The sequence below is a fragment of the Hyperolius riggenbachi genome, chromosome 6 (assembly GCF_040937935.1).
Source record: "Hyperolius riggenbachi isolate aHypRig1 chromosome 6, aHypRig1.pri, whole genome shotgun sequence".
Classification (NCBI taxonomy): Eukaryota; Metazoa; Chordata; class Amphibia; order Anura; family Hyperoliidae; genus Hyperolius; species Hyperolius riggenbachi.
Window position 1 is genome coordinate 211,491,374 of NC_090651.1, and position 25,356 is coordinate 211,516,729.

General features: G+C 47.8%; 1 protein-coding gene and 1 long non-coding RNA gene across 4 annotated transcripts in view; one reads left to right on the top strand and one right to left on the bottom strand.

Annotated features, from left to right (window-relative positions):
- Positions 1–25,356, top strand: part of LOC137521297 (uncharacterized) — an 83,426-nt gene that overhangs the window by 12,662 nt on the left and 45,408 nt on the right. The window lies entirely within an intron of this gene.
- TMEM45B (transmembrane protein 45B) overlaps positions 12,309–25,356 on the bottom strand; it is a 124,660-nt gene continuing 111,612 nt past the window's right edge. For 2 of the 3 annotated variants that reach the window (XM_068240372.1, XM_068240373.1), the window contains exon 6: positions 15,381–16,048. In XM_068240372.1, the coding sequence (XP_068096473.1) occupies positions 15,940–16,048 (109 nt within the window). In that variant the 3' untranslated portion in view covers positions 15,381–15,939. Of the gene's footprint in view, positions 12,380–15,380; positions 16,049–25,356 lie in introns of those variants that run through there. The other variant, XM_068240374.1, reaches the window with a different exon arrangement.

Here is a 25,356-nt window from a genome sequence, read left to right on the forward strand (position 1 = left end):
GTGTGGTCTGACTTTGAATACTTTTAGCCACTGACCCACATGGTGTATGCAGAGTAGATGCTGTGACCAATCACAGGATCAACAGGACAGCCAGGCAATATCAATATACAGTAGGTATATCAATATGAGTCTGAAAATCATGTACTCTGACCAAAGTTTGACCGTGCTGAGTGAGGCTTACTTGGGCGCCGAGCACAGATTAATTGCAGTTACAGCGGTGCCTGATGTATATTTTGGACACCTGAAAAATCTGGAGCCCAAATTTACACCAAGAATTGACAGGTAGTGTTAGGCAAAGACTTTACAGTAGGGTTAGCTTTAGGAGTAGCGTAGAGCAAGGATTTGTCTAAAGCCTGGTACTCACGTTCAATTATGATTGGCCAATCACTGACCAGTTTTACCACAACCATGTAGTATGAGGGTTTATCCACACAATCTGCTCATAGTATTCAATACCTGATGATCCTCATACTACATGGAGGTGGTAACATTGACCAATCATTTAAGCCTGGTACACGCATCCAATTTTGATTGGCAAATTTTATCACCTTCCTATAATATTAGTGTTAACAGATTTTGAATGCGATGAAAAGATTGGGTAGGAAAGCTCTCACACTACAGGGAAGTGGTAAATTGGGAAATCAAAATTGGATGTGTGTACCAGGCTTTAGGCAGAGGTAGAAACCTTAGTAGAATATTGGCAGTATTGCCAATATTCTACTAGCAGCTTCACCCAGTGCCCAGATTTACATGGCACCCTTTCTACGTGTATTCACACTGAGGGCATGGCTGGATTTGAGGCCAGGCCACAAAAGCCATGGCCTAGGGCACCCAGCTGCCCGCCGCTTCTATGCGTATCACAGCCTTGTATGCCTCCAATGGGATGCGTTCCACGACTCAGTACCACGCACTTCCTCCTTCTGGCCAAAGTCGTGGAACGCGTCCCATTGGACGCGTGTGAGGCTGTGATACGCATAAAAGTGGCGGGCAGCTGGGTAATTAGCCCAATCTCTCCCAGCCACACACCTGACTCAATTAAGCCTCATTAGAATCATGAATTTGAGTAGCTAGCTACTTGCAATTACTCGTGAGCACATCCCTACAGGTGAGCGGTGGGGCTGGTGACAATGGGCCTTGGGCGGTGAAATGTACAAACCCGGCCCTAACTGAGGGCTAGTACAAACATGCATTTTTGATTTCCCAATTTTACCAAATCGCTGTAGTATGAGAGTTTACCTACACGTTCTATTCATAGTATTCAAAATCTGGTGGCTCTCATACTACAGTACATGGAAGTGGTAAAATTGGTCAAAGTTTTATGTATGTATGCACCTTCACTGCAAGTTTGTTTCAGCTGTGATATTCAGACTCTTTTTAAGCAAACTCAGTTGGTCAGCCAGCAATTGCCATTCTTTAGGCTCTGTTCACATCTAAAAAAAAAAAAAAAAAAGAAAAGAGAGAGAAAAAGAAAAATCGCTAACAGCAGTGATTTTAAATTTTTTTGCACGTTTTCCCCCTCCTGGCTCTCCACTGCACGCTACGATTTTGTGCAAAGCGCATTTGTAAGCACTGCTGCAGAGCGATTACGTTTTTTCACTTCCTGACGCAAGTGATCTCTTTGACCCGGAAAAGAATAAATACAATGTATTTATTTTTAAAAACACAAATGCAATCGCCACATTAAAGAGAATATGTATTGTTAAAATCGCTCAAAAGTAAACATACCAGTGCGTTAGGGGACATCTCCTATTACCCTCTGTCACAATTTCGCCGCTCCTCGCCGCATTAAAAGTGGTTAAAAACAGTTTTTAAAAGTTTGTTTGTAAACAAACAAAATGGCCACCAAAACAGGAAGTAGGTTGATGGCGTACGTACGAAAAGGGCGTCGGGAAAAAAGGGCGCGTGGTATAAACGATAAATAGAAATATCGTTTATAGAAATATTGTGTAGAATTTCGTTTATAAATAGTGTTTTAAGAATTTATAAATCACTAAATAATGTGTATGAGATCGGCAATTCTTAAAACGTTAATCTTCCATGTTTGTAAAGTGAAACTTATATTTACGTTTATTAAAAACCCTCCCTGTACCTATCCCTAACCCCTAGACCCCCTGTTGGTGCCTTAACCTAAGACCCCCCTGTTGGTGCCTAAACCTAAGACCCCCCAGTTGGTGCCTAAACCTAAGACCCCCCAGTTGGTGCCTAAACCTAAGACCCCCCAGTTGGTGCCTAAACCTAAGACCCCCCTGTTGGTGCCTAAACCTAAGACCCCCCAGTTGGTGCCTAAACCTAAGACCCCCCAGTTGGTGCCTAAACCTAAGACCCCCCAGTTGGTGCCTAAACCTAAGACCCCCCCAGTTGGTGCCTAAACCTAAAACCCCCTATGGATAATAATGTTTTACAGACATTAATAAATAAAAAATGTAAAGAAAAAAATGTAAATTATTTTTTTGGGTGGATAATAATGTTTTAGAAATGTTTTAGAAATAGTGATTTAGTATCTTCATAAACGTTATTCGTCACGGGCTCATTTTGTAAACTTAAATCATCACAAACAGTTATAAATCCTTAAAAATCTCCGGGCGCCGTTATAAATCCTTAAAAATCTCCGGGCGCCGTTTGTTAAAACGTTAATAATCTCCGGCGCCTTTTTTTCCCTGTTCAGCGCCAATTAAACGATATTTATAATGGAAGTGAATGGGGCGCCCTTTTTGTCCACTTGTCTCATGCGCCCAAATCTACTGCTTCCGGTTGATGTACAGTATGTCCACACATAGAAAATACATCCATACACAAGCAGGCTGTATACAGCCTTCCTTTTGAATCTCAAGAGATCATTTGTGTGTTTCTTTCCCCTGGGAACTGAAGTTTCAGGCTGCTCTTTTCTTCCTGCAAACAGCTTTGCCCTTGTTTGTAATTCCTCAGTATGTGAAAGCCCAGCCAGCTCAGAGGACGATTTATCCAGCTTGTAAAAGATAAGAGAGAGAAGAGAGAAGCTGCTCTAATCCTAAATAACACACAGGCAGTCTGCATAAAGGGGAGTTCATAGCAGAACCACAACACTGAAGAACTTGGCAGCCTTCCAGACACAGGCCGACAAGTCTGACAGGGGAAAGATACATTGATTTATTACAGAGACTGTGTTAGTAGAAAGTGCTGCAGTTAGCCAGAACACATTAGAATCAGTGGCGGACATACGGCCGTGCAGGCCGTGCCGCCGCACGAGGGCCCCTGAAGTTCCGCTGCTTCAGGGGCCCATTAAGTATTGCAGGCAGTGCTGCTCATCAGGATACCGGATATCCGAATAGACTCGGATATCCGAACTTTTTAGGCCTATCCGATCGGATCCGGATTCCGGATAGCTGGACGGAAATCCGGATAGCTCTATGCGGATAGTTGGTCGCATAACCCGGATATCCGCGGATACCGATCGGATATCCGAATCCGGGTACTGTAACCATGGACATGATGTCCATGACGTCATTCAGCCAATCAGAGCGCTCCCAGCCTAAGCCCAAGCACCCAATCACAGAGGGGAACCTTGGCCAGTCCCTCCTGTATATAAGGAGGGGGGCATGTTAAGAATCTCGTCCTTGCTTTGTGACTGCCACTGAGATAGTTTGTCCAGTGTGTTTGGCTGAAGCAAGTACATTATCCCAGTGATAACCCAGCGTTTTAACACTAAAACACCTTCTGGTTTTACTGTTTTACTGTGTTGTAGTTAGCTTAGCTAGTCTGTGTAATTTGTTAGTGTCAGTCAGTCTTGTCAGTCAGTCTTTCAGCTGCAGCAGCTGCCTGTGCCTGCTACTAGGTCCTGTGTCTTTGTGTGTGCTGTGTCTGTGTGCACACACTCCAGGCTCCTTGCTGCTGGCTGGGCTGCTATTACTACTGCTACTAGGTCCTGTGTCTTTGTGTGTGCTGTGTCTGTGTGCACACACTCCAGGCTCCTTGCTGCTGGCTGGGCTGCTATTACTACTGCTACTGTGGTTTTATATTGTGTAGTTGCAGACAGTGCTAGTACTACAGATTATTGCTGCTGTGCTGCTGCTGAGTGAGCAGTGTCAGTGTGTTTAGTTGTTGTACTCCTGTCTGTCAATCTGCTGATCATTTCCAAGCCCGCCGCCAATAATAAAAGTGCACCAAGTACCCCACACACATCATCTGTGACGTCGACTCATCAGTGACAGTGAGTCTTGTACTATGTCTGGCACTGGCAGTGTGAGACGGGGGAGGGGCAAGGCCAGAAGGAGAGTGAGCAACATTGCGGCCTCTGGCAGCAGTTCTGCCGCATCAGTCATTCCGCCGCTACCCACTGGCAGTCACGCTGCAGAGACGCAGCAGCGTGTTGCGTCAATTTTCAAGCAGGGTCAGCGGCGCAGATTGGAGGAGAAGGACGCCGCGTCTGTGATGCAGCAGATGGCGCATGACGAGGAGCAAGCCAGTGACAGTGAGGCCACCACCACCAGCCCTAGCCCTAGAGAAAATATTCTCAGCAAAATTGGCTTTACAGAAGAGTCTGAGATGCTGACAGTAATTGTTGGGGGGGAGCCCGTCCATGATGTGTCAGCAGAAGAGGAGTTTGAGGCGGGCTCATCATCCCAGCAGTTTTACGAAGGGGAGTTTGATGATGAGGTGAAGGACCCGGACTACCAGCGACCGGAGGGGCATGTCAGCTCTGACTCTGAGGAGGAGGAGTCAGTGTGTATGGCACGCAGGTTGAGCATTGCAGGGATTGGCAGGAGCAGCAGTGGGCATGGAGTACGTGACCCGCAGGCTGCTGCTCCATCTGTCAGTGGCACGACTACCACCAGCCGCACCACTCAACCCCAGGCCCCAACCACCACCGGGAGAAAATCCACAGCAGCATCCCGTTCTGAGCCACGTAAGGGAAAACTCCAATCCCCAATATGGCAGTTTTTCCATCTGCCCTCACTGGATAGCAAATTTGTAACGTGCAAATTATGCCATGTGAAGCTGAGCAGAGGGTCTCACCCCTCCAGTTATGGCACCTCCAGCTTCATCAACCATCTGGGCAATAAGCACAAACCTGAGCATCAGGAATTCAAGCTGCTGAAGGAAGCTGGCGCTGGCCCTTGCAGAGGTCAGAGCACTATAACCAGCTTTGCCACTCCTGCTGACACTGAGGCCTGTTCAGGCAGCCAGTCCTCCTCAGTGGTCTCCTCTGTTCCCTCCTCAGCTTCCCGTGCAAGCCTAAAACGCCCCCACCACCAGACCCTGCTGAGTGACTCTTTTGTGGTCAGGGCTCAGCCTCCCGGCAGCCGTCGCATACGCCAGCTGAACGGCTTGCTTACACGGGCCATGTCCTCCCAGCTCCTCCCGTACTCGTTTGTGCAGGAGGGGAGCCGGATGCGTGCGCTCCTGCAGTGCGCAGCGCCGGATTGGCCAATCCCCAGCCGGCACTACTTCGCACGCAAGGCCATCCCAGCACTGCACTGCTTTGTAAAGGCCAACGTGGAGCGTGGGCTGGATCATGCGCTTGGTGCGCGCGTCCATGTGACAATGGACTCATGGAGCAGCCGGTTCGGGACAGGCCGCTATTTGTCCTTCACCGCGCACTGGGTCAGTTTGGTGGAAGGGGGTGAAGAGGAGACAGCAGCATCATCACCACGGTGGGTGGTGCCACCCCGCAGCAGGGTCAGGGGAAGTGCAGCAGCTTCCAGCTCTGATCCGGTTCCATCCGCCGCCAAACAACCCCGCCTCAGCAGCAGCGTGAAGGCCCACCACTGCCAAGCGCTGCTGCAGATGGTCACGGTGGGCAAGAACAAGCTGACGGCAGACCACGTCTTGGCCAAGCTCCGAGAGCAAGAGAGGAGTTGGCTGACCCCCAGAGGCCTCAGAGTCGGAGAGGTGGTGGCCGACAATGGTGCAAACTTGGTTGCCGCCATCCAGCGGGGAAACCTCACCCACATCCCCTGTCTGGCCCACGTCCTGAACCTAGTGGTGCAGAAATTCCTGCACACCTACCAGGGGATGGACACTCTTTTGGGAGCGGCAAGGAAAACGGTGGGTCATTTTCGCCGCTCGGGTGGTGCCACAGCGACCCTTACAGCCGTGCAGATGGAGCTGAACCTCCCACAGCACCGCCTCATTATAGACGTTCCAACACGCTGGAATTCCACCCTGGCGATGTTGGAACGTCTGGTTGAACAGAGGCGGGCTGTCAACCTGTACCTGGCCAGAGCCACCATGGATGCCAACTTGTTGGGGACCGGCACCACCCACCTCCCAGACATCATCCGCCCTGCTGAGTGGGGAAAAATGCAGCTGGTGTGCTTTGTGCTGGCACCCTTCCTGGAGGCCACCAACATGGTCAGCCGGGACCATGCGTCGCTGTGTGAGTGGTTGACCATTGTGTGCATGCTGGACAAGGCCCTCGATGCTCTGCTGGAAGTGGGAGAGGAAGCCTTGATCCAGCAGCAGGAGCAGCAGCAGCACACTTCACAGTCCACCTCTGTGCAGCAGGAGGAGGATTCGGAGGAGTTGGAGGAGGACTTTGAGGAGTTGGAGGTCCCTGACCTTGAAGAGGAGGGGGCACAGCGGAGTGCAGCTGCAGTAGTGCGGGGGTGGAGAGAGCAAGATGAGGCTCCGGAATCAGAGGAGGACGACAGCACTGTCAGCGGTGCAGAAGATGATAGGTCAGCAGAGATGGCAGCCCTCTTCCCCATGGCAGTGCACATGCTGCAGTGCCTGCGCAAAGACCCAAGGGTGAAGGAGATGAGTGCTCGGGAGGACATCTGGATCACCCTGATGCTGGACCCACGGCTGAAGGGGAAGCTGGCTCAGTTCCTGCCTGTAGGAGGAGACCCTGTGCGCCGAATCAGGGACTTGCAGCGGATTCTGGTTCGGCGCTTGGAGGAAGCCTTCCCCCGGACTCCCACCCCCCCTGCTGTCTCAGTCCAGCCAGCACAGCAGCAGGTGCCTGCATCCAGCATCAGCAGGCGCCCAACAAACCTGCTGTCTCTGACAAAGGCGCTCTATGCCACACCAGTACCGCTGCCTACAGAGGAGGTGCCTGCAGCAGCATCCGGCTCTCAAAGCCAGAACCAGCACCTGACCCGGATGGTGGCCGACTATATGGGGTCCTATAGCGGGCTTGACACCGACACCCCTGTGGACCCCTTGGAGTACTGGGTGAAGCACCTGGATATCTGGGGCGAGCTGGCGCAATACGCCCTGGAAGTGCTGTCCTGCCCGCCTTCCAGCGTTATGTCGGAAAGGTGCTTCAGTGCGGCCGGTGGCGTGGTCACTGAGAAGCGCTCTTGTCTGTCAGGCCAGTCTGTGGACAGACTGACTTTTTTAAAGATGAACGAGGCTTGGGCAATTGGTGAGTTCCTGGCCCCTGTTGTTGGCAAGAGGGGGAAATGAAGTGGCTGAGTGGTTATCACTATGCCTGCTTGCTGCTTAACCACCCTTTACCACCACAACCTCCTGACTCCATCTTCATGAAGCCAGGTTCTTATTTTTTGAACTGTGCCGTGGTACCTGCCATGGTCAACTATGTAAACACAATAGCTGTGTAATTTTTTTGGAGGTGTCTGTGCTGTGCGAGTTGTGGGGAGGCCCCAACTGCGTCAGTACGACCGCTTCCTGGAACCTCTCCTAATTTTTTACTGTGCCGTGGTACCTACAACAGTGCCATGGTCAACTATGTAAACACAATAGCTGTGTAATTTTTTTGGAGGTGTCTGTGCTGTGCGAGTTGTGGGGAGGCCCCAACTGCGTCAGTACGACCGCTTCCTGGAACCTCTCCTAATTTTTTACTGTGCCGTGGTACCTACAACAGTGCCATGGTCAACTATCTAAACACAATAGCTGTGTAATTTTTTTGGAGGTGTCTGTGCTGTCCGAGTTGTGGGGCCCCAACTGCGGCAGTACGACCGACCGCTTCCTGGAACCTCTCCTAATTTTTTACTGTGCCGTGGTACCTACAACAGTGCCATGGTCAACTATGTAAACACAATAGCTGTGTAATTTTTTTGGAGGTGTCTGTGCTGTCCGAGTTGTGGGGCCCCAACTGCGGCAGTACGACCGACCGCTTCCTGGAACCTCTCCTAATTTTTTACTGTGCCGTGGTACCTACAACAGTGCCATGGTCAACTATGTAAACACAATAGCTGTGTAATTTTTTTGGAGGTGTCTGTGCTGTCCGAGTTGTGGGGCCCCAACTGCGGCAGTACGACCGACCGCTTCCTGGAACCTCTCCTAATTTTTTACTGTGCCGTGGTACCTACAACAGTGCCATGGTCAACTATCTAAACACAATAGCTGTGTAATTTTTTTTGGAGGTGTCTGCTGTCCGAGTTGTGGGGAGGCCCCAACTGCGTCAGTACGACTGCTTCCTGATACCACTCTGATGTTGATTGACAGCCATTTTTTTAGGGGGGGGGGGATTTTAAGTCCACTCCCCACATCATCAGTGTTTCCATTTTCAAAATTATGATGCTACATGCCTCATATACCCTAAAAAACCTTTTTAAAGCAATTTAAAGGCCACTTCCGGGATTAAACACGGATATCCGAATCCGATCGGATACTAGGGTCGGATATCCGAATCGGATTCGGATCGGAAAATTTTGAATTCGGATATCCGACCCGGATCGGATAGCGGGGTATCCGGATCCGAATCGGATCCGGATTTTGAAAAGGGGTATCCGAGCAGCACTGATTGCAGGTTTTTTTTATTTAATTTTTTTTTTTTTTATGTTTTATTTTTTTAACCTGGGGGGCCCAACTCCAGTCCTCCCCCCTCACCTCGCCCCCCCCCCCCCTCATGCGGCGGGAGAGCGGAAAATACAGGAAGTCTCCGGCCGGGGCGGCAGCTGCCGCTTGGTCTCCAACTTGGAGACATATCGGAAACTAAGCAGCAGCTGCCTCTAGCGTCTGCTGCAGCCCCGGCCGGAGACTTCCTGTATTTTCTGCTCTCCCGCCGGCTGCAGCGCATACCGGGAGGGGGGCCCCGAGGTGAGTGAGGGAGGATAGGATTCGGGCCCCCCACCCGGATAGCTACCCACCCGGCTACCTTACCCGCCCACCCGGCTACCTACCCCGCTACCTAACCATCCACCCGGCTACCTAACCAGGCTACCTACCCACCCACCCGGTTACCTAGCTACCCACCCGGCTACCTAACCACCCTGCCGGCTATCTACCTGGCTACCTACCCACCCGGCTACCTAACCACCCTGCCGGCTATCTACCTGGCTACCTACCCACCCGGCTACCTAGCTACCCACCCGGCTACCTAGCTACCCACCCGGCTACCTAACCACCCTGCCGGCTACCTACCTGGCTACCTACCCACCCGGCTACCTAGCTACCCACCCGGCTACCTAACCACCCTGCCGGCTATCTACCTGGCTACCTACCCACCCGGCTACCTAGCTACCCACCCGGCTACCTAACCACCCTGCCGGCTACCTACCTACCTGGCTACCTACCCACCCACCCGGCTACCTACACACCCACCCGGCTACCTTACCCACCCACCCGGCTACCTAACCACCCACCCGGCTACCTAACCACCCACCCGGCTACCTACCCACCCGGATACCTACCTACCCACCCGGCTGCCTAACCACCCGGCTACCTAGCTACCCACCCGGCTACCTAACCACCCTGCCGGTTACCTACCTACCCGGCTACCTACCCACCCGGATACCTACACACCCACCCGGCTACCTACCCGGCTACCTACCCACCCACCCGGCTACCTACCCACCCGGATACCTACACACCCACCCGGCTACCTACCCGGCTACCTACCCACCCACCCGGCCACCTACCCACCCGGATACCTAACCACCCACCCGGCTACCTACACACCCACCCGGCTACCTACCTACCCACCAGGCTACCTACCTACCTACCCACCCGGCTACCTACCAACCCACCAGGCTACCTACCCACCCAGCTACCTAACCACCCACCTACCCACCCACCAGGCTACCTACCCACCCGCCTACCCAGCCACCCACCAGGCTACCCACCCGGCTACCCAGCCACCCACCAGGCTACTTACCCACCCGGCTAAGGGCTACCTACCTACCCACCCGGCTGCCTACCTACCCACCAGGCTACCTATCCACCCAACCACCCATGGGAGCTGTGCGCCGGATGGAGGCTGGGACAGGAGGTCTGCTGCTGCAGGTGAGTAAATGTTTTTTTTTATTATTTATTTTAGCAGGTGTATGTTCTGGGCAGGTCTGCCACATGATTGCGTGTATGTTCTGGGCAGGTCTGCCACATGATTGCGTGTATGTTCTGGGCAGGTCTGCCACATGATTGCATGTATGTTATGGGCAAATTTGCTACATGATTGCATGTGTTTTCTGGGCATATCTGCCGACATGATTGCAGGTATTTTCTGGGCATATCTGCCGACATGATTGCACGTATTTTCTGGGCATATCTGCCGACATGATTGCACGTATTTTCTGGGCATATCTGCCGACATGATTGCACGTATTTTCTGGGCATATCTGCCGACATCATTGCACGTATTTTCTGGGCATATCTGCCGACATCATTGCACGTATTTTCTGGGCAAATCTGCCGACATGATTGAATGTATTTTCTGGGCAAATCTGCTTACATTATGTGTATTTTCTTGAGAAAACCTGCACAATTATGTGAATTTTCTGGGGAAAGGGTCACCAAAACTTGGGCCCACTGTCTTTGCGTTGCACTTTTCAAGGGAACCTGAGGTGAGAATAATATTGAGGCTGCCATATTTCTCTCCTTTTAAGCAATACCAGTTGCCTGGTTGCCGTTCTGGTCCTCTGCCTCTTATTCTTTCAACCATAGACCCTGAACAAGCATGCAGCAGGTCAGGGGTTTCTGACAATATTGTCAGAACTGAGAAGATTAAGCTGCATGCTTGTTGCTGGTGTAATTCAGTTTATTACTGCAGCCAAATAGATCAGCAGGGCCGCCAGGCAACTAGTATTGTTTAAAAGGAAATAAATATGGCAGCCTCCATATCACTCTCACCCCGGGATCACTTTAAATTACAGTTAGCTCCGCCCTTATCCGGTCATTGCCACGCCCATTTTTTGCCGCGGCGCTACGCGCCGCAGGTTGTATCCACGCCCATTCGCAGGTCAGGGGGGCCCACAATTGATATTTTGCACAGGGGCCCACTGCTGCCTGTGTCCGCCACTGATTAGAATAGCTTTTGGAACTTGTAGGATGATAAAAAACAGGATGCAATTTTTGTTACGGAGTCTCTTTAAGCGATTTTGTGAGCGTTTAACCCTCTTCCTATACCTTCCATTAGAGCAAAATCGCCCCAAAAATGGTACAGGCACCACTTTGCAGAGCGCAAAGCAGATGAAACGCGCCGATATGAACCTTCTGATAGAGATTCATTGTACAAGCGTTTTGTGCTTGAAAAAAAGTCAGAAAGCGCCCTTAGTGTGAAGCAGCCCTTAAAAAGCAAATTAAATATTTGCACAAATTGCACTTGTTATCTGAGGTCAGAAAAAATACTCCAGTTGAATAATACCTTGTCCTTGGCGCAAGATTTTGTGCAGCAATGAATGCTTTCTGCAAAGCCAGTTCAACCCCTTGCAGGTCTAACTGCTGTACAGATCCATAACAGGATAAAGAGGAACTCTAAAGCCTCATCTAAACGGGTAGATGAGGCTGCGATCCGGCGGCTCGATTAGCCGCCGGATCGCCTCTTCTGCGTCCCCGCCGCATTCGATTCCCCGCTCGTCCCCGCCTGCGCCGCTTATCTTCCGCTCGATTCCCTGCCATTGTCCCCTCGCGGGGAGCGAGCAGGGAATCGGCGGAAGCAAGATCCGTCCTGTCGGATCTTATCAAGCCGCATCAGCGGCTCGATTGATAAGGAACATCGCGGCCGCGATGTGGCTTATCAATCGAGCCGCTGATGCGGCTCGATTGATAAGATCCGACAGGACGGATCTTGCTTCCGCCGATTCCCTGCTCGCTCCCCGCGAGGGGACAATGGCAGGGAATCGAGCGGAAGATAAGCGGTGCCGGCGGGGAATCGAATCCGGCGCACGCGCGGTGAGCGGGGACGCGGCGGGCACGTGCAGGGACGCGGAAGAGGCGATCCGGCGGCTAATCGAGCCGCCGGATCGCCGCCGTATCTACTCGTGTAGATGCGGCTTAATTCCAATTCACTAGGTGTTGGAGAAGTTAAAGCTGGAGCCATAAGAACTAGGTCAGACCATCACTCTTATTGTGGATTGCATTGCTTATTTGTTTTATTTCTCTGCAATCACCAATGCAACAGTTTTTACTTTCCATTTTGTTCCTTTCCAGGTTGTTTTAATTTCAGATTCACATATTACTGTATGAGTGTTCTTTCTCTCCCACTGCTTGACACGGATTCCTGTTTTAATTAAAAATCCATGGAAAAGTATTTTTAGAATTGAACGTGCTTTTGCTTATTCCAGCAATCATTTCTGTATGATCCATTATGCTTTATTCGTTATTTTATTAATTATGTTTATTCTTTTTAAAAGGATAGGATGTATATTTTACCATCATCTTCTGTGACACAGTACAAAGCAGGAATCAAACCTGCATAATACAGAGGTGTTAAACAGTACCACTTTTTTTTTTTACAAAATTTAGCAATTCCATTTAAAAAAAAAAAAAAACAACAAAAAAACCAGAGAAACCTAACCCTGAAGATTATGAGCCAGAGCCAACAATCCTAAAGGCAGACATACACAATATGATATCTGTAATAGATTAGACAGAACATTCCATAAAAACACAGACACACTATCCAATGGAAATGCATTAAAAAATGAAGACAGGCCTCTGTATAATAGATGTTTTATGATTAGGCATACATTACTACTTAGATGCTAATTGTCCTTTATTATAAAGCTTTCCTTTTATGCTCAATTGTATGAGTTGACAATACTTCGGTTCTGTTGCTTTGACTAAATTAGCAATGTTTTATCCTTTCAAGAGTACCCATTACGATATCTGTAAATCTGTAATGTGTATTGTATTGGTTGAACCTAAAAGACTTTGTACCATACTGTGATTTGCATTGTGGGGGCTGTAATTTATGTGATCTGCACTGTCAATTGTGTTGAGTTTTTTTTTTTTTCTTTAAAGATAAAAAAAACCAAAGACAAGCCTTCTCAGTTGTTTGATTATTTTGTCAAGCAAGCATTGATGGGAAATAGACGTCCTTTGCCAGTTCAATATGGCCGGTAGCGTGGGGACAGGGGAGGAGCTGCATTAACTTTGTTGAGCACCAAAGCACAGCGTCTGCAGCACTGCCAGTGATTAGATCAAATCTACTGAGATCTGATCTAATATGGGAGTAGGGCAAGGTGGCAGGCAATTCTTATTAAGGAAACATAGATCATTTTCCGAATATAATAGTGTATGTCTGAGTCAGGCAAAAACAGCGCTGGACATTTGGGGATACCAGGCACTGCTATAATGGGAATTATGGCTATAGTGGCAAAAGATGGAGCCCACATTACAATAAAAACTGTGTAATTCACCCGCCAGCAATAGCTAGCAGCCAATTTGCATTTTACCCCTGAGTCAATGGCAGCCAGGAGGGGAATAGTGTTTCTGAAAAGGAAGAGCAAAAGCGATCCTGTACAAATTGCTGCACCACCAATTATAAATGTAACAAAGCTTTATTGAACATTCTGCACAAACATCATAAAAACATTTAAAACAGTTGCTATAACCAGCAAATCACCACAATACGGTATAATGTGGGAAAACAATTTCACAAATGCCTCACCTGCTATATCTCAAATGGACCCTAATGGCTGCCAAACAAGGTACTCAAAGTGGGTTCATGGTATTGAGCCCATCATTGGGTATGAGAGACCCGGGTCTGAGCTAACAACCTGGAAATGAATAATTGGAATAAAAAACACCAGGGGAGAAAAATCTCCTACAAACCACCGTGAAAATTAAGTTTAGAGAAGTGCTTAGTGCATAACAATATGTTCATGAGCCATGAATATTGGTGAACATAATCATGTATGGACAGTGCATATAAGGATCATGAATCCCAAAGTGTTAAGGGATATACATACGTAGCCCAGAGTGATGAATTCAGGCAGCCATGGAGTAAGGGTGGAGGGAGGCACACAGGACGTCCTGTGTGCCTCCCTCCACCCTTACTCCATGGCTGCCTGAATTCATCACTCTGGGCTACGTATGTATATCCCTTAACACTTTGGGATTCATGATCCTTATATGCACTGTCCATACATGATTATGTTCACCAATATTCATGGCTCATGAACATATTGTTATGCACTAAGCACTTCTCTAAACTTAATTTTCACGGTGGTTTGTAGGAGATTTTTCTCCCCTGGTGTTTTTTATTCCAATTATTCATTTCCAGGTTGTTAGCTCAGACCCGGGTCTCTCATACCCAATGATGGGCTCAATACCATGAACCCACTTTGAGTACCTTGTTTGGCAGACATTAGGGTCCATTTGAGATATAGGAGGGGAGGCATTTGTGAAATTGTTTTCCCACATTATACCGTATTGTGGTGATTTGCTGGTTATAGCAACTGTTTTAAATGTTTTTATGATGTTTGTGCAGAATGTTCAATAAAGCTTTGTTACATTTATAATTGGTGGTGCAGCAATTTGTACAGGATCGCTTTTGCTCTTCCTTTTCAGAAACCCCTCTCTTGGTCCTGTAGCTAGCACACCATGTAATTACACATCTAATATTCGGAGTGCGGATACAACCATCCTTTTTTTGCACAGGAGGGGAATAGTGATTAACGCCACCAGGACTTTTGCAGGAGCAGGGTGAGCAGTTTTTCGACTTTGCCCTGTGCCAAAATTTCTTAGCACCTAAATTACATGAACATGTGTATGGCTGAGTTTACATAATTAGGTTGTGAATAGTGTTTTGTAATCGGGCAAACAATCACTTTGGAGGAGAGGAGGGGATAGTGAAGCGGAGAACAAGAGAGAGTTCAGGACACACACAGCCCAAGTGTATCTAGCTAGGTTTTGCTTAATCAAGCAATGGCAATTTGAGCTGTATGCTATTTTTTTTTTACTTTTTTCTTACTATATGCAAGGTGTGGAGGGGTAACAAGTGAGCAAAACTGGGAAACTATCCATAATGGTTACAGCAGGACACATCAGGTAAAACAAAACAAAAAAATGAAACAAAATGAAAATGCAGGTGTATGCTAAATTAAGCTTACATCTAAATGAAATGTAGTAACACATTTTTTCCTTTACTTATTTTGGTAGAGCTGCTTTGGTGAATTGATTATCATGATAAACTTTCTGAAGTAAGAACATAGAAAAACACATTCCAAAACGTTTACTAGAGGGCAGCATAGCCTTAAGGTGTAACGGAAACTCAGTATGGTGCTGCAGAATTTTATTTTGTTATAGAAATCAGTAAATAAATACAAATAAATATCCTGGGCTCTAGTATACGGTATATACTGTAAAGAACTGACAAATAACTTTATGTGCCACACTGTCTGTGAAATCATCTCCAGCTCCACCACCAAAAACAAAGGAATAACTTACTAGGACAACTATTCACATTCTTCCAGTGTCATTAGGCTACCTTTGTAAGGTTTTTTTTAGAATGTAATACTTAAATAATTTGCACTTTCCATCAGAAATGTGCCAGTTGTATAAAGTATTATCAGAAGAGCTTGTGTTGTCCAGTCTCCACATAGTAGGTCTTTTTTTTTTGTCAGTTCTGAGCTTTTTCACATTTCCATCGGGCTGCCAGCATTCAGTATCCACAGAATGAAAGTTTATAAGAAATTAGAAGTTCCATTCAGCAACCAATAAAGATTTCTGGCCAAATACGCTGGTGAGGTGTGTAGAACAGGTCACTTTGTAGAGCACATTGTAAACGGCTTGTTGCTTTGCTCTTAGTTTAGTCACGCGGTATTAGTTTAGACCTTATTCCTCATCAGAGGCTGCGAGCAGAGCGGCTTTTGCTTCAGAGTGGTTTGGATTTAGCTTCCTAATACTGACATCATTTAAGAATTCCTTATTTTTCCGCATGCAGCTAGAATAAAAAGAACATTTGACAATGACATTTCAATGAATTACTGGAATTAAAAGGATTTCTGTATCTACACATAAGTAGGCGAATTTTAAGGCAGCTGCACAAAGGCCAATAGGGCAAATCACTTTCAGGAAGGCTGGATCACCCTGACTGATTCCATCTGAAATTGGTCGATTTCCCTGAAATCGATCACAAAGGCAGGGGTCACACTTGCAGGATTGAAACGCATAGGTTTTCATACTACTGTGTTTCTGCCTACATTTTCCAGTGCATTTGCATTTCGTCACCGTGCGTCTTTGATGCATTTTGTGCCATCGATAAGCAGTGCTGTACATTCTGTGCTTGTTAAACAAGACATAGATCCACTGAGTGGTAAGGATACTGCAGAGGCTCGCTATCACTATCTGCAAATACAGCCGCTATAGCTAAGCTGGACCCTCAATTACTCACTCAGAAGCTAACAGTAAAGTTAGGTAAGAACACACATACACTATCTAAACATAGCTCGACTTGTTTCACCCTTACGGGCTTCGTCAGGAGTGGCAAATAGATACAGTGATAAAGTGTGAAACAAAAAAAACAAAAACCCCGACCAAACAAATCAAAAAACGGTCAGCATAGCAACCCCTGTCAGGGCTGTGGACACAGGCTGGGGTGTAGGGCTGATCAACTCAAAAGACTCTGGTAGTATAGAAGCCTGGCACTCGGAGCAGCACACAGCACTGACAGGGGCGGTTATACAGGAGCATTCTAAGCAAAACAAAAGTAAAAGTTTTCTTTTGTTTGTTACAGCACTGGTCATTTGTGATTTAGGCACTCCGATTGTGTTTGGGCACACATGTTCTCACTCCCCCAATCTGTTAACTAATGGCCGGGGGAGAATGGGGGCGAGTGGAAGCACATGGCCTCGCTGCTAATAGCAGGCAAAAGATGCATATTCATGCCCCTGGGACTTTACATTAATTCCTTGGGAATGTAAATATACTTGTTAAAATCTGTTCCAATACAAACACTTAATTAAAGCAAACCAAGCCAAATCTGATTGAAATAAAAAGTACATAGCTAGGTAGATCCGGCATAATTGCCCACTTACCGCTGCTCTACCACCTCCCATTCACTGTTCATTTACCAGTAAATATGCCTTACTTCCTGGATTGAAATGGCCCTGACCTTTGGAAGCAAGTCAAGGTTACGGTATCAGCTGCTTGACAAGTGCGCCTGTAGCACCCCCCAACGTGTCACCCTGCTTCAAGGCCCAATCTGTGCACGGAGCTTGGACGGGCTGGTTGCGTGCACAGACGAGCGCGCGCATGCTCTCATCAATGTGCCTGTCTGGGATGGGTGGCGGTAGTGAGATGAAAGGGGCGGAAATGGGCAGAGATGGTGGGTGATTGGCAGAGCTACAGAGAAAAGCTCTGCCTCTTCCTACTCAAACAGAATTCAACCGAGTGGCTTGAAGAGTATGAAAGATTTGTGAGAAAATGGACTGACGAAGCCAAGCTGAGGCTACAGACCTGCTTTGAGTGCACCGACTGGGCGGCCCTGGAGACACCCTGCCTTGAGGAATGGACTGAGAACGTCACCTCCTACATAGGCTTCTGCGAGGAGCTGTGTATCCCCAAAAAGACTTTCAAGGTCTACCCTAACAACAAGCCCTGGTTCAACGGCAAGCTACGCAGACTCCGCAAAGCCAAGGAAGCAGCACACAAGTCCGGCACACCAGAAGAATTCAAGACAGCCAGATACACCCTTAAACGGGCGCTCAGCGCCGCTAAAAGGGACTACTCCAACAAGCTGCGTCTCAGTCTCAGGTCCAACAACTCACGAGAAGTCTGGAATGGTCTCAGGGCTGTCACAAATCTCAAACCGCCTCCCCAACACGCGCCCACAAGCCTTGAACTAGCTGAAAAACTCAACGAGTTTTACTGCAGGTTTGAACGCAAACCCAACCATCCTGGAATACAGGTGACCACTCCTAGCCCGCCTCCCACAACCACCTCCTCTAAAGTGGTCCAGGGATTCTCAGTGCCTGTGGCAGCCCAAGAGGAGGATGTACTTAGGCAGCTCCAAAAGCTGAACCCCAGGAAGGCCCCTGGCCTGGACGGAGTGTCTTCTACCTGCTTGAGAACCTGTGCCAGTCAGCTGGCTCCTGTCCTTACCTCCATATTTCATAAATCCCTGACGGAGGGCAAAGTTCCCTCCTGCCTCAAGAGGTCTACCATCATACCAATCCCCCAAAAAACGGGCATCACAGACCTCAACAACTACAGACCTGTTGCCCTAACTTCAACTGTCATGAAGATCTTTGAAAACACTGGTCCTCACACACCTAAAGGGTGCCACGGACGCTCTCCTAGACCCACTCCAATTTGCATACAGAGCCAACAGATCTACAGAGGATGCCATCAACATTAGCCTGGCCTCCATCATGGAACATCTAGACAGGCCGGACACCTATGCCAGAATCCTCTACCTAGACTTCAGCTCTGCCTTCAACACTATCTGTCCAAGCATCCTGTATGAAAACCTAGTGCGACTTGGACTTGACCACACTCTCTGCGCGTGGATCAAGGACTTCCTCACCAACAGGAAGCAACTAGTAAGGCTCGGCAGCTGCTCCTCCCGGGAGAGAACCACAAACACGGGCGCTCCCCAAGGATGTGTTCTGTCCCCGATTCTGTTCTCACTGTACACAAACAGCTGCATCTCAACCACAGACTGCGTCAAGGTTATTACATTCGCGGACGACACCACTATCCTTGGCCTCATCAGCGGTGTGGACGAACACGCCTACCGGAGCGAGATTGAGCGCATCTGCAACTGGTGCAAGAGCAACAAGCTTGTCCTAAACGCTGCAAAGACCATTGAGATGATTGTAGACTTCAGGAAGCGCCCTCCACCTCTCAATCCTGTCCTCATCGAAGGCTCTGAAGTAGCCAAGGTATCTAGCGTTCGGTTCTTGGGTACAACTATCACCAGCGACTTGAGATGGGGAGAAAACATCACCAAATGCCAAAAGAAAGCACAGCAAAGGCTGTTCTTTCTGAGGCAACTGAAGAAGTTCGGCCTGCCCCAGGAGCTGACGACGAGCTTCTACACGGCCACAGTCGAGTCTATCCTCTGCTCCTCTATCATCGTATGGTATGCAGGCGCTACCGCAAGCGACAAGTACAAACTGCAAAGGGTGATCAAGGAAGCGGAGAGAATCATTGGGACACCCCTGCCACCCCTGGACCTCCTCCACGCATCCAGGCTACGATCTAGGGTAAACAGGATTGCGCAAGATCCCCTCCACCCCGGTAGTCGCTTCTTCATCCGCATGCGCTCAGGCCGCCGCTACAGAACTATTCCCACCAAAACCTCCAGGCGCAGGAACTCTTTTTTTCCCCCCAAGCGGTACGCCTTCTAAACTAGTGCCCCCTACGCTGCATATCCACCCAGCATGGCCCCCCGGTCATCCTGCAGAACTGCTACTTTTAGGCCCTTATGTATGCATGTTATGTTCAGTTTTTATTCTGTCTGCGTTTTTATGTACCTTTGCACAATGTCAGATACGTTCACTGTTGTAAGCCTGTAATTTTTTTGCACTAAGCCCTACGCCTGTGTGTACCACAAATAATTCTGAGTGTAGCTTCCGCCGCACTTGGCGAAATAAATCTGATTCTTATATTTCAGGTTTCAGAGGGGGCGTGTTTAGCTGCAGGAATTGCACAGAACAACATAGAACCATATCAATCCAAACCATAGAACATAGAACCATATCAATCAAAACCATACACTGATGAGGCTGTATGTATGTTGGATTGGTGTGGCTCTATAAAATGTATTAGCTACAGATTCACTATAAACAAGTTTGCATATGTGTATCAGCGCCAAGGAAACAAAGTGGCCGCTGCTGAGAGAAGAACGATGTCCAGAGTTCACAAACAGATAAATTATATATGCTCAGCGCAGAGTCCAAGAACAAAAGAAGAGTCTTCAACAAAGGATAAAAGCAGGCAAATCTCCACCACAATAAATATTGGGTTCACGGCACAGCTCTGCAATCATGGATACCCAAAAAAGGAAAGAGGCTTACCAGCTGGTGGTGACAACCCACATTATAAGGTTGTATCAACGCTTTGGTAGGACATCAGGAAGCAACAGTCTGTCCAGGATCCACCAATTCAGCAATGATTCAGCAATGAATCATTGCTGAATTGGTGGATCCTGGACAGACTGTTGCTTCCTGATGTCCTACCAAAGCGTTGATACAATCTTATAATGCGGCAATCTTTCACCAGAAATTAATCATAACGCAGCAATGATTGGCCATAAAATTATAACGCAGCAATGATTCATCATAAAATAATCATAATGTGGCCAGCATTCACCAGAAAATAATCGTAATGCGGCAGCGTTCACCAGGAAATAAATCATAATGTGGCCAGCGTTCACCAGGAAATAATCATAATGCGGCAGCGTTTAACCAGAAAATAATCGTAATGTGGCCAGCGTTCCCCAGGAAATAATCGTAATGTGGCCAGCGTTCCCCAGGAAATAATCGTAATGTGGCCAGCGTTCACCAGGAAATAATCGTAATGTGGCCAGCGTTCCCCAGGAAATAATCGTAATGTGGCCAGCGTTCACCAGGAAATAATCATAATGCGGCAGCGTTCATCAGAAAATGATCATAATGCGGCCAGTGTTCCCCAGGAAATAATCGTAAAGGGTGGCCAGCGTTCCCCAGGAAATAATCATAATGTTGCCAGCGTTCCCCAGGAAATAATCGTAGTGTGGCCAGCATTCTCCAGGAAATAATCGTAATGTGGCCAGCGTTCCCCAGGAAATAATCGTAATGTTGCCAGCGTTCCCCAGGAAATAATCGTAATGTGGCCAGCGTTCCCCAGGAAATAATCGTAATGTTGCCAGCGTTCCCCAGGAAATAATCGTAAAGGGTGGCCAGCGTTCCCCAGGAAATAATCATAATGTTGCCAGCGTTCCCCAGGAAATAATCTTAATGTGGCAGCGTTTACCAGAAAATTATCCTAATGCGGGCAGTGTTTCACTAAATGTATACAGTGGGTTGCAAAAGTATTCGGCCCACTTGAAGTTTTCCACATTTTGTCACATTAATGCCACAAACATGAATCCATTTTATTGGAATTCCACATGAAAGACCAACACAAAGTGGTGTACACATGAGAAGCGGAACGAAAATCATACATGATTCCAAACATTTTTTACAAATAAATAACTGCAAAGTGGTGTGTGCATAATTATTCGGCCCCCTTTGATCTGAGTGCAGTCAGTTGCCTATAGACATTGCCTGATGAGTGCTAATGACTAAATAGAGTGCACCTGTGTGTAATCTAATGTCAGTACAAATACAGCTGCTCTGTGAGGGCCTCAGAGGTTGTCTAAGAGAATATTGGGAGCAACAACACCGTGAAGTCCAAAGAACACACATCAGGGATCAAGTTATTGAGAAATTTAAAGCAGGCTTAGGCTACAAAAAGATTTCCAAAGCCTTGAACATCCCACGGAGCACTGTTCAAGTGATCATTCAGAAATGGAAGGCGTATGGCACAACTGTAAACCTACTAAGACAAGGACAAGGCCATCCACCTAAACTCACAGGCCAAACAAGGAGAGCGCTGATCAGAAATGCAGTCAAGAAGCCCATGGTGACTCTGGACGAGCTACAGAGATCTATAGCTCAGGTGGGAGACTGTGTTCATAGGACAACTATTAGTCATGCACTGTACAAAGTTGGCCTTTATGGAAGAGTGGCAAGAAGAAAGGCATTGTTAACAAAAAGCATAAGAAGTCCCGTTTGCAGTTTGCCACAAGCCATGTGGGGGACACAGCAACCATGTGGAAGAAGGTGCTCTAGTCAGATGAGACCAAAATGGAACTTTTTGGCCAAAAAGCAAAACGCTAAATGTGGCGGAAAAAAACTAACACTGCACATCACTCTGAACACACCATCCCCACTGTCAAATATGGTGGTGGCAGCATCATGCTTGGGGGGTGCATCTCTTCAGCAGGGACAGGGAAGCTGGTCAGAGTTGATGGGAAGATGGATGGAGCCAAATACAGGGCAAACTTGGAAGAAAACCTCTTGAAGACTGCAAAAGACTTGAGACTGGGGCGGAGGTTCACCTTCCAGCAGGACAATGACCCTAAACATAAAGCCAGGGCAACAATGGAATGGTTTAAAACAAAACATATCTATGTGTTAGAATGGCCCAGTCAAAGTCCAGATCTAAATCCAATCGAGAATCTGTGGCAAGATCTGAAAACTGCTGTTCACAAACGCTGTCCATCTAATCTGACTGAGCTGGAGCTGTTTTGCAAAGAAGAATGGGCAAGGATTTCAGTCTCTAGATGTGCAAAGCTGGTAGAGACATACCCTAAAAGACTGGCAGCCGTAATTGCAGCAAAAGGTGGTTCTACAAATGAGTGACTCAGGGGGCCGAATAATTACGCACACCCCACTTTGTAGTTATTTATTTGTAAAAAAAATGTTTGGAATGATGTATGATTTTCGATTCACTTCTCACATGTACACCACTTTGTATTAGTCATTCACGTGGAATTCCAATAAAATTGATGCATGTTTGTGGCAGTAATGTGACAAAATGTGGAAAACTTCAAGGGGGCCGAATACTTTTGCAACCCACTGTAATTACCTGTAAAAAGAAAAGTATTTACTCACCTGCAGAAGCATCCTCTCCCTGGGCGCAGATCCCCCGACGAACTTCCTGCAGCGGCGGTGAGCACGTGTGACAGGCGGGGGGCGGAGTTAGGGGCGGCGCCGACGTGTCAACAAACTAGCGTGCAGCGATCGCACGTTCTGCACAGAGAGGGAGGGGGCGGGCGGGGAGAGGGGGCGGACCAGGAGGCGGCGGCACTGCACATATAAACTAACGTGCGTGCTGCTCGCTCTGAGGAGGAGAGGAAGGGGGCGGACCAGTAGGTGGCACGGGCACAGGCTGAGCTGCCTGTCACAGCCGGCGCCGACCTGGCTGAAAGGAAAAATAAATAAATAAACATGCACAGAGCGCGAGAGAGCGCCCACTTCCACCAACGGCGCCATAGGCAAAAATTTATAGTTGCCTAATGACACAGACGCCCCTGACCATCGGAAACCACAGTTGCTCGCTTAAAGCTGAATTATCACTAATACCTTTTCTTTAAAGAAAACAAAATTACATTTAGCTTTGCTTTTTAATGGAGGGATTATTGGGCTCCTTTAGCCCTTTATACCCTCCAGATGGTTCTGCGTCACCATAAGCTAGGTATTCCCAAGGCCGGTCCGGCCATAATGCGGGGTGAGGCGGGTTCCTCAGGTGGGAAATTCGGGGGGGCGGCACCGTGGGTTGGGGGGCCACCAAGCTGGAGGGGGTAGCGGGAAGGAAAGGTGGTATTGGGCACAGTGGTGGGGGGGGGATGCGGACCCAACCTCCCTCACCCGAGTCCCCCAATCTGCACTCCCCCTCCGGCTATTAAGTGCAGCAGCGTATATTATCAGGCAGCGGGCAGTGATGACTCACCTCTTCCATGTTCCAGTGTGCGTTCCACTCTCATCACTTCCTGCAATGCCACCCACTGTACTGTAAGTGGACGGCATTGCAGGAAGTGACGAGAGTGGAACACATGCTGGAACGCGGAAGAGGTGAGTCCTCCCGGCCCGCTCCCTGATATTATTAGCTGCTGCACTTAATAGCTGGAGGGGGAGTGCAGATCAGGGGACCCAGGTGAGGGAGGGGGGGGGTTCAACCTCCCTCCCCGCCACTGTGCCCAATACCCCCTTGCCCCCTGCTACCCCCTCCAAGCTACCTATTCTGGGGAGGGTTATTATACTGGGAGGGGGGGGGGCGGCGTTTTCCCACAAGTTTGTCTCAGGCAGCAAAAAGTTTAGAACCGGCCCTGAGTATTCCTTAGTACTAGACCAAGCCCTGTCTTACAGAGCCATATCAATCCACACCATGCACTGATGAGGACCAAAAAGTCCAAACACACTGAATGTATGTTGGATTGATGTGCTAGCTGGTAGATGAATTCCGCTACACCTCGGACACCAGGGCAGTGCTGGAACCAGGCGACTTGACCCAAATATGCAACAAGGAAGGAAAAGAAAGGAATTCAAGTGATGGAATTTAAATCACATCTAGTATTGAGTCCATGTGGTGAACGTGTCCCTAATTGGAATATCCAAAAAGCTTCTTTAATAAGTAACAATTTCTTCCAATCGCCACCTCTCAGTGGTCTCGGGATTCGTTCTCTTAATTTGCAGTTTACTCACCAATGGGCCCAGTTCAGTATCAGTTTCCTAGATGTCACCCTGGCAGGGGATTTTGACCTTGGCACGGTGTCCTCTTCCACCTATCGCAAGCCCTGTAGCGGTAACACTACGCTCAGGGCTAATAGCTGTCATCCTCGCCATACTATCCGGGATTTAAATTCCATAACTTGAATTCCTTTCTTTTCTTTGTTTTGTATCTGGTTTTGTCTTTGCTTACCATTAAAATATGTATATATTTTTTAATTGATTGGTGTGTCCTTAGAATCAATCAAGCTCTACCATCAAAGTGCTGCTTGTATCCTTCTCATAGGTGTTATTTTGGTTTTAATTGAGTAGAATAGGGGTAATTTCTTCTCTATATATACACACGTTTTAGCCACACCTACTGCCACTCTTGAGTGTGAACCAATGAGAGTTTAATTAGATTCACCTGCGTTGGGGGTGGGTTTTAGATTTTATATTCACTGTGTCTTTTCAACATGAACTTGTGCTATGATTAAGGACCTGCGAGTCCGAAACATGTCAGCTCCTTGACTGTATGGCGTTTTACCTGCATTAATAAATTGGGACTCGATTACACAGAGGAGTTTGTGCGGAACTTTTTCCTTCCTTGTTGGATTGATGTGGCTCTGTAAAATGAATTAGCTACCTTCTCACTACACACCAGCATCTCTGGATGTTTTTGGTGTGATGCATCATGGGAAACCACTGTTGCTCATTTTAAACAGAAGGTATTTGCAGTATTTCAGCTTTAAGAAAGCAAAATTACATTTGGAGATGTTGCAGAGATACTCATGTGGCAGCCGTGCAAGAGCAGCAGTTTTATTTCTGGAAGCTGCAGTAAAATGACTGTAATATATATATATGTGTGTATGTATGTGTATGTATGTGTATGTATGTATGTGTATGTATGTGTGTGTATGTGTGTGTATGTGTCTGATAGATATATATATATTAATATAGATATATAGATATATATTAATATAGATATATATATTAATATAGATATATATATAGA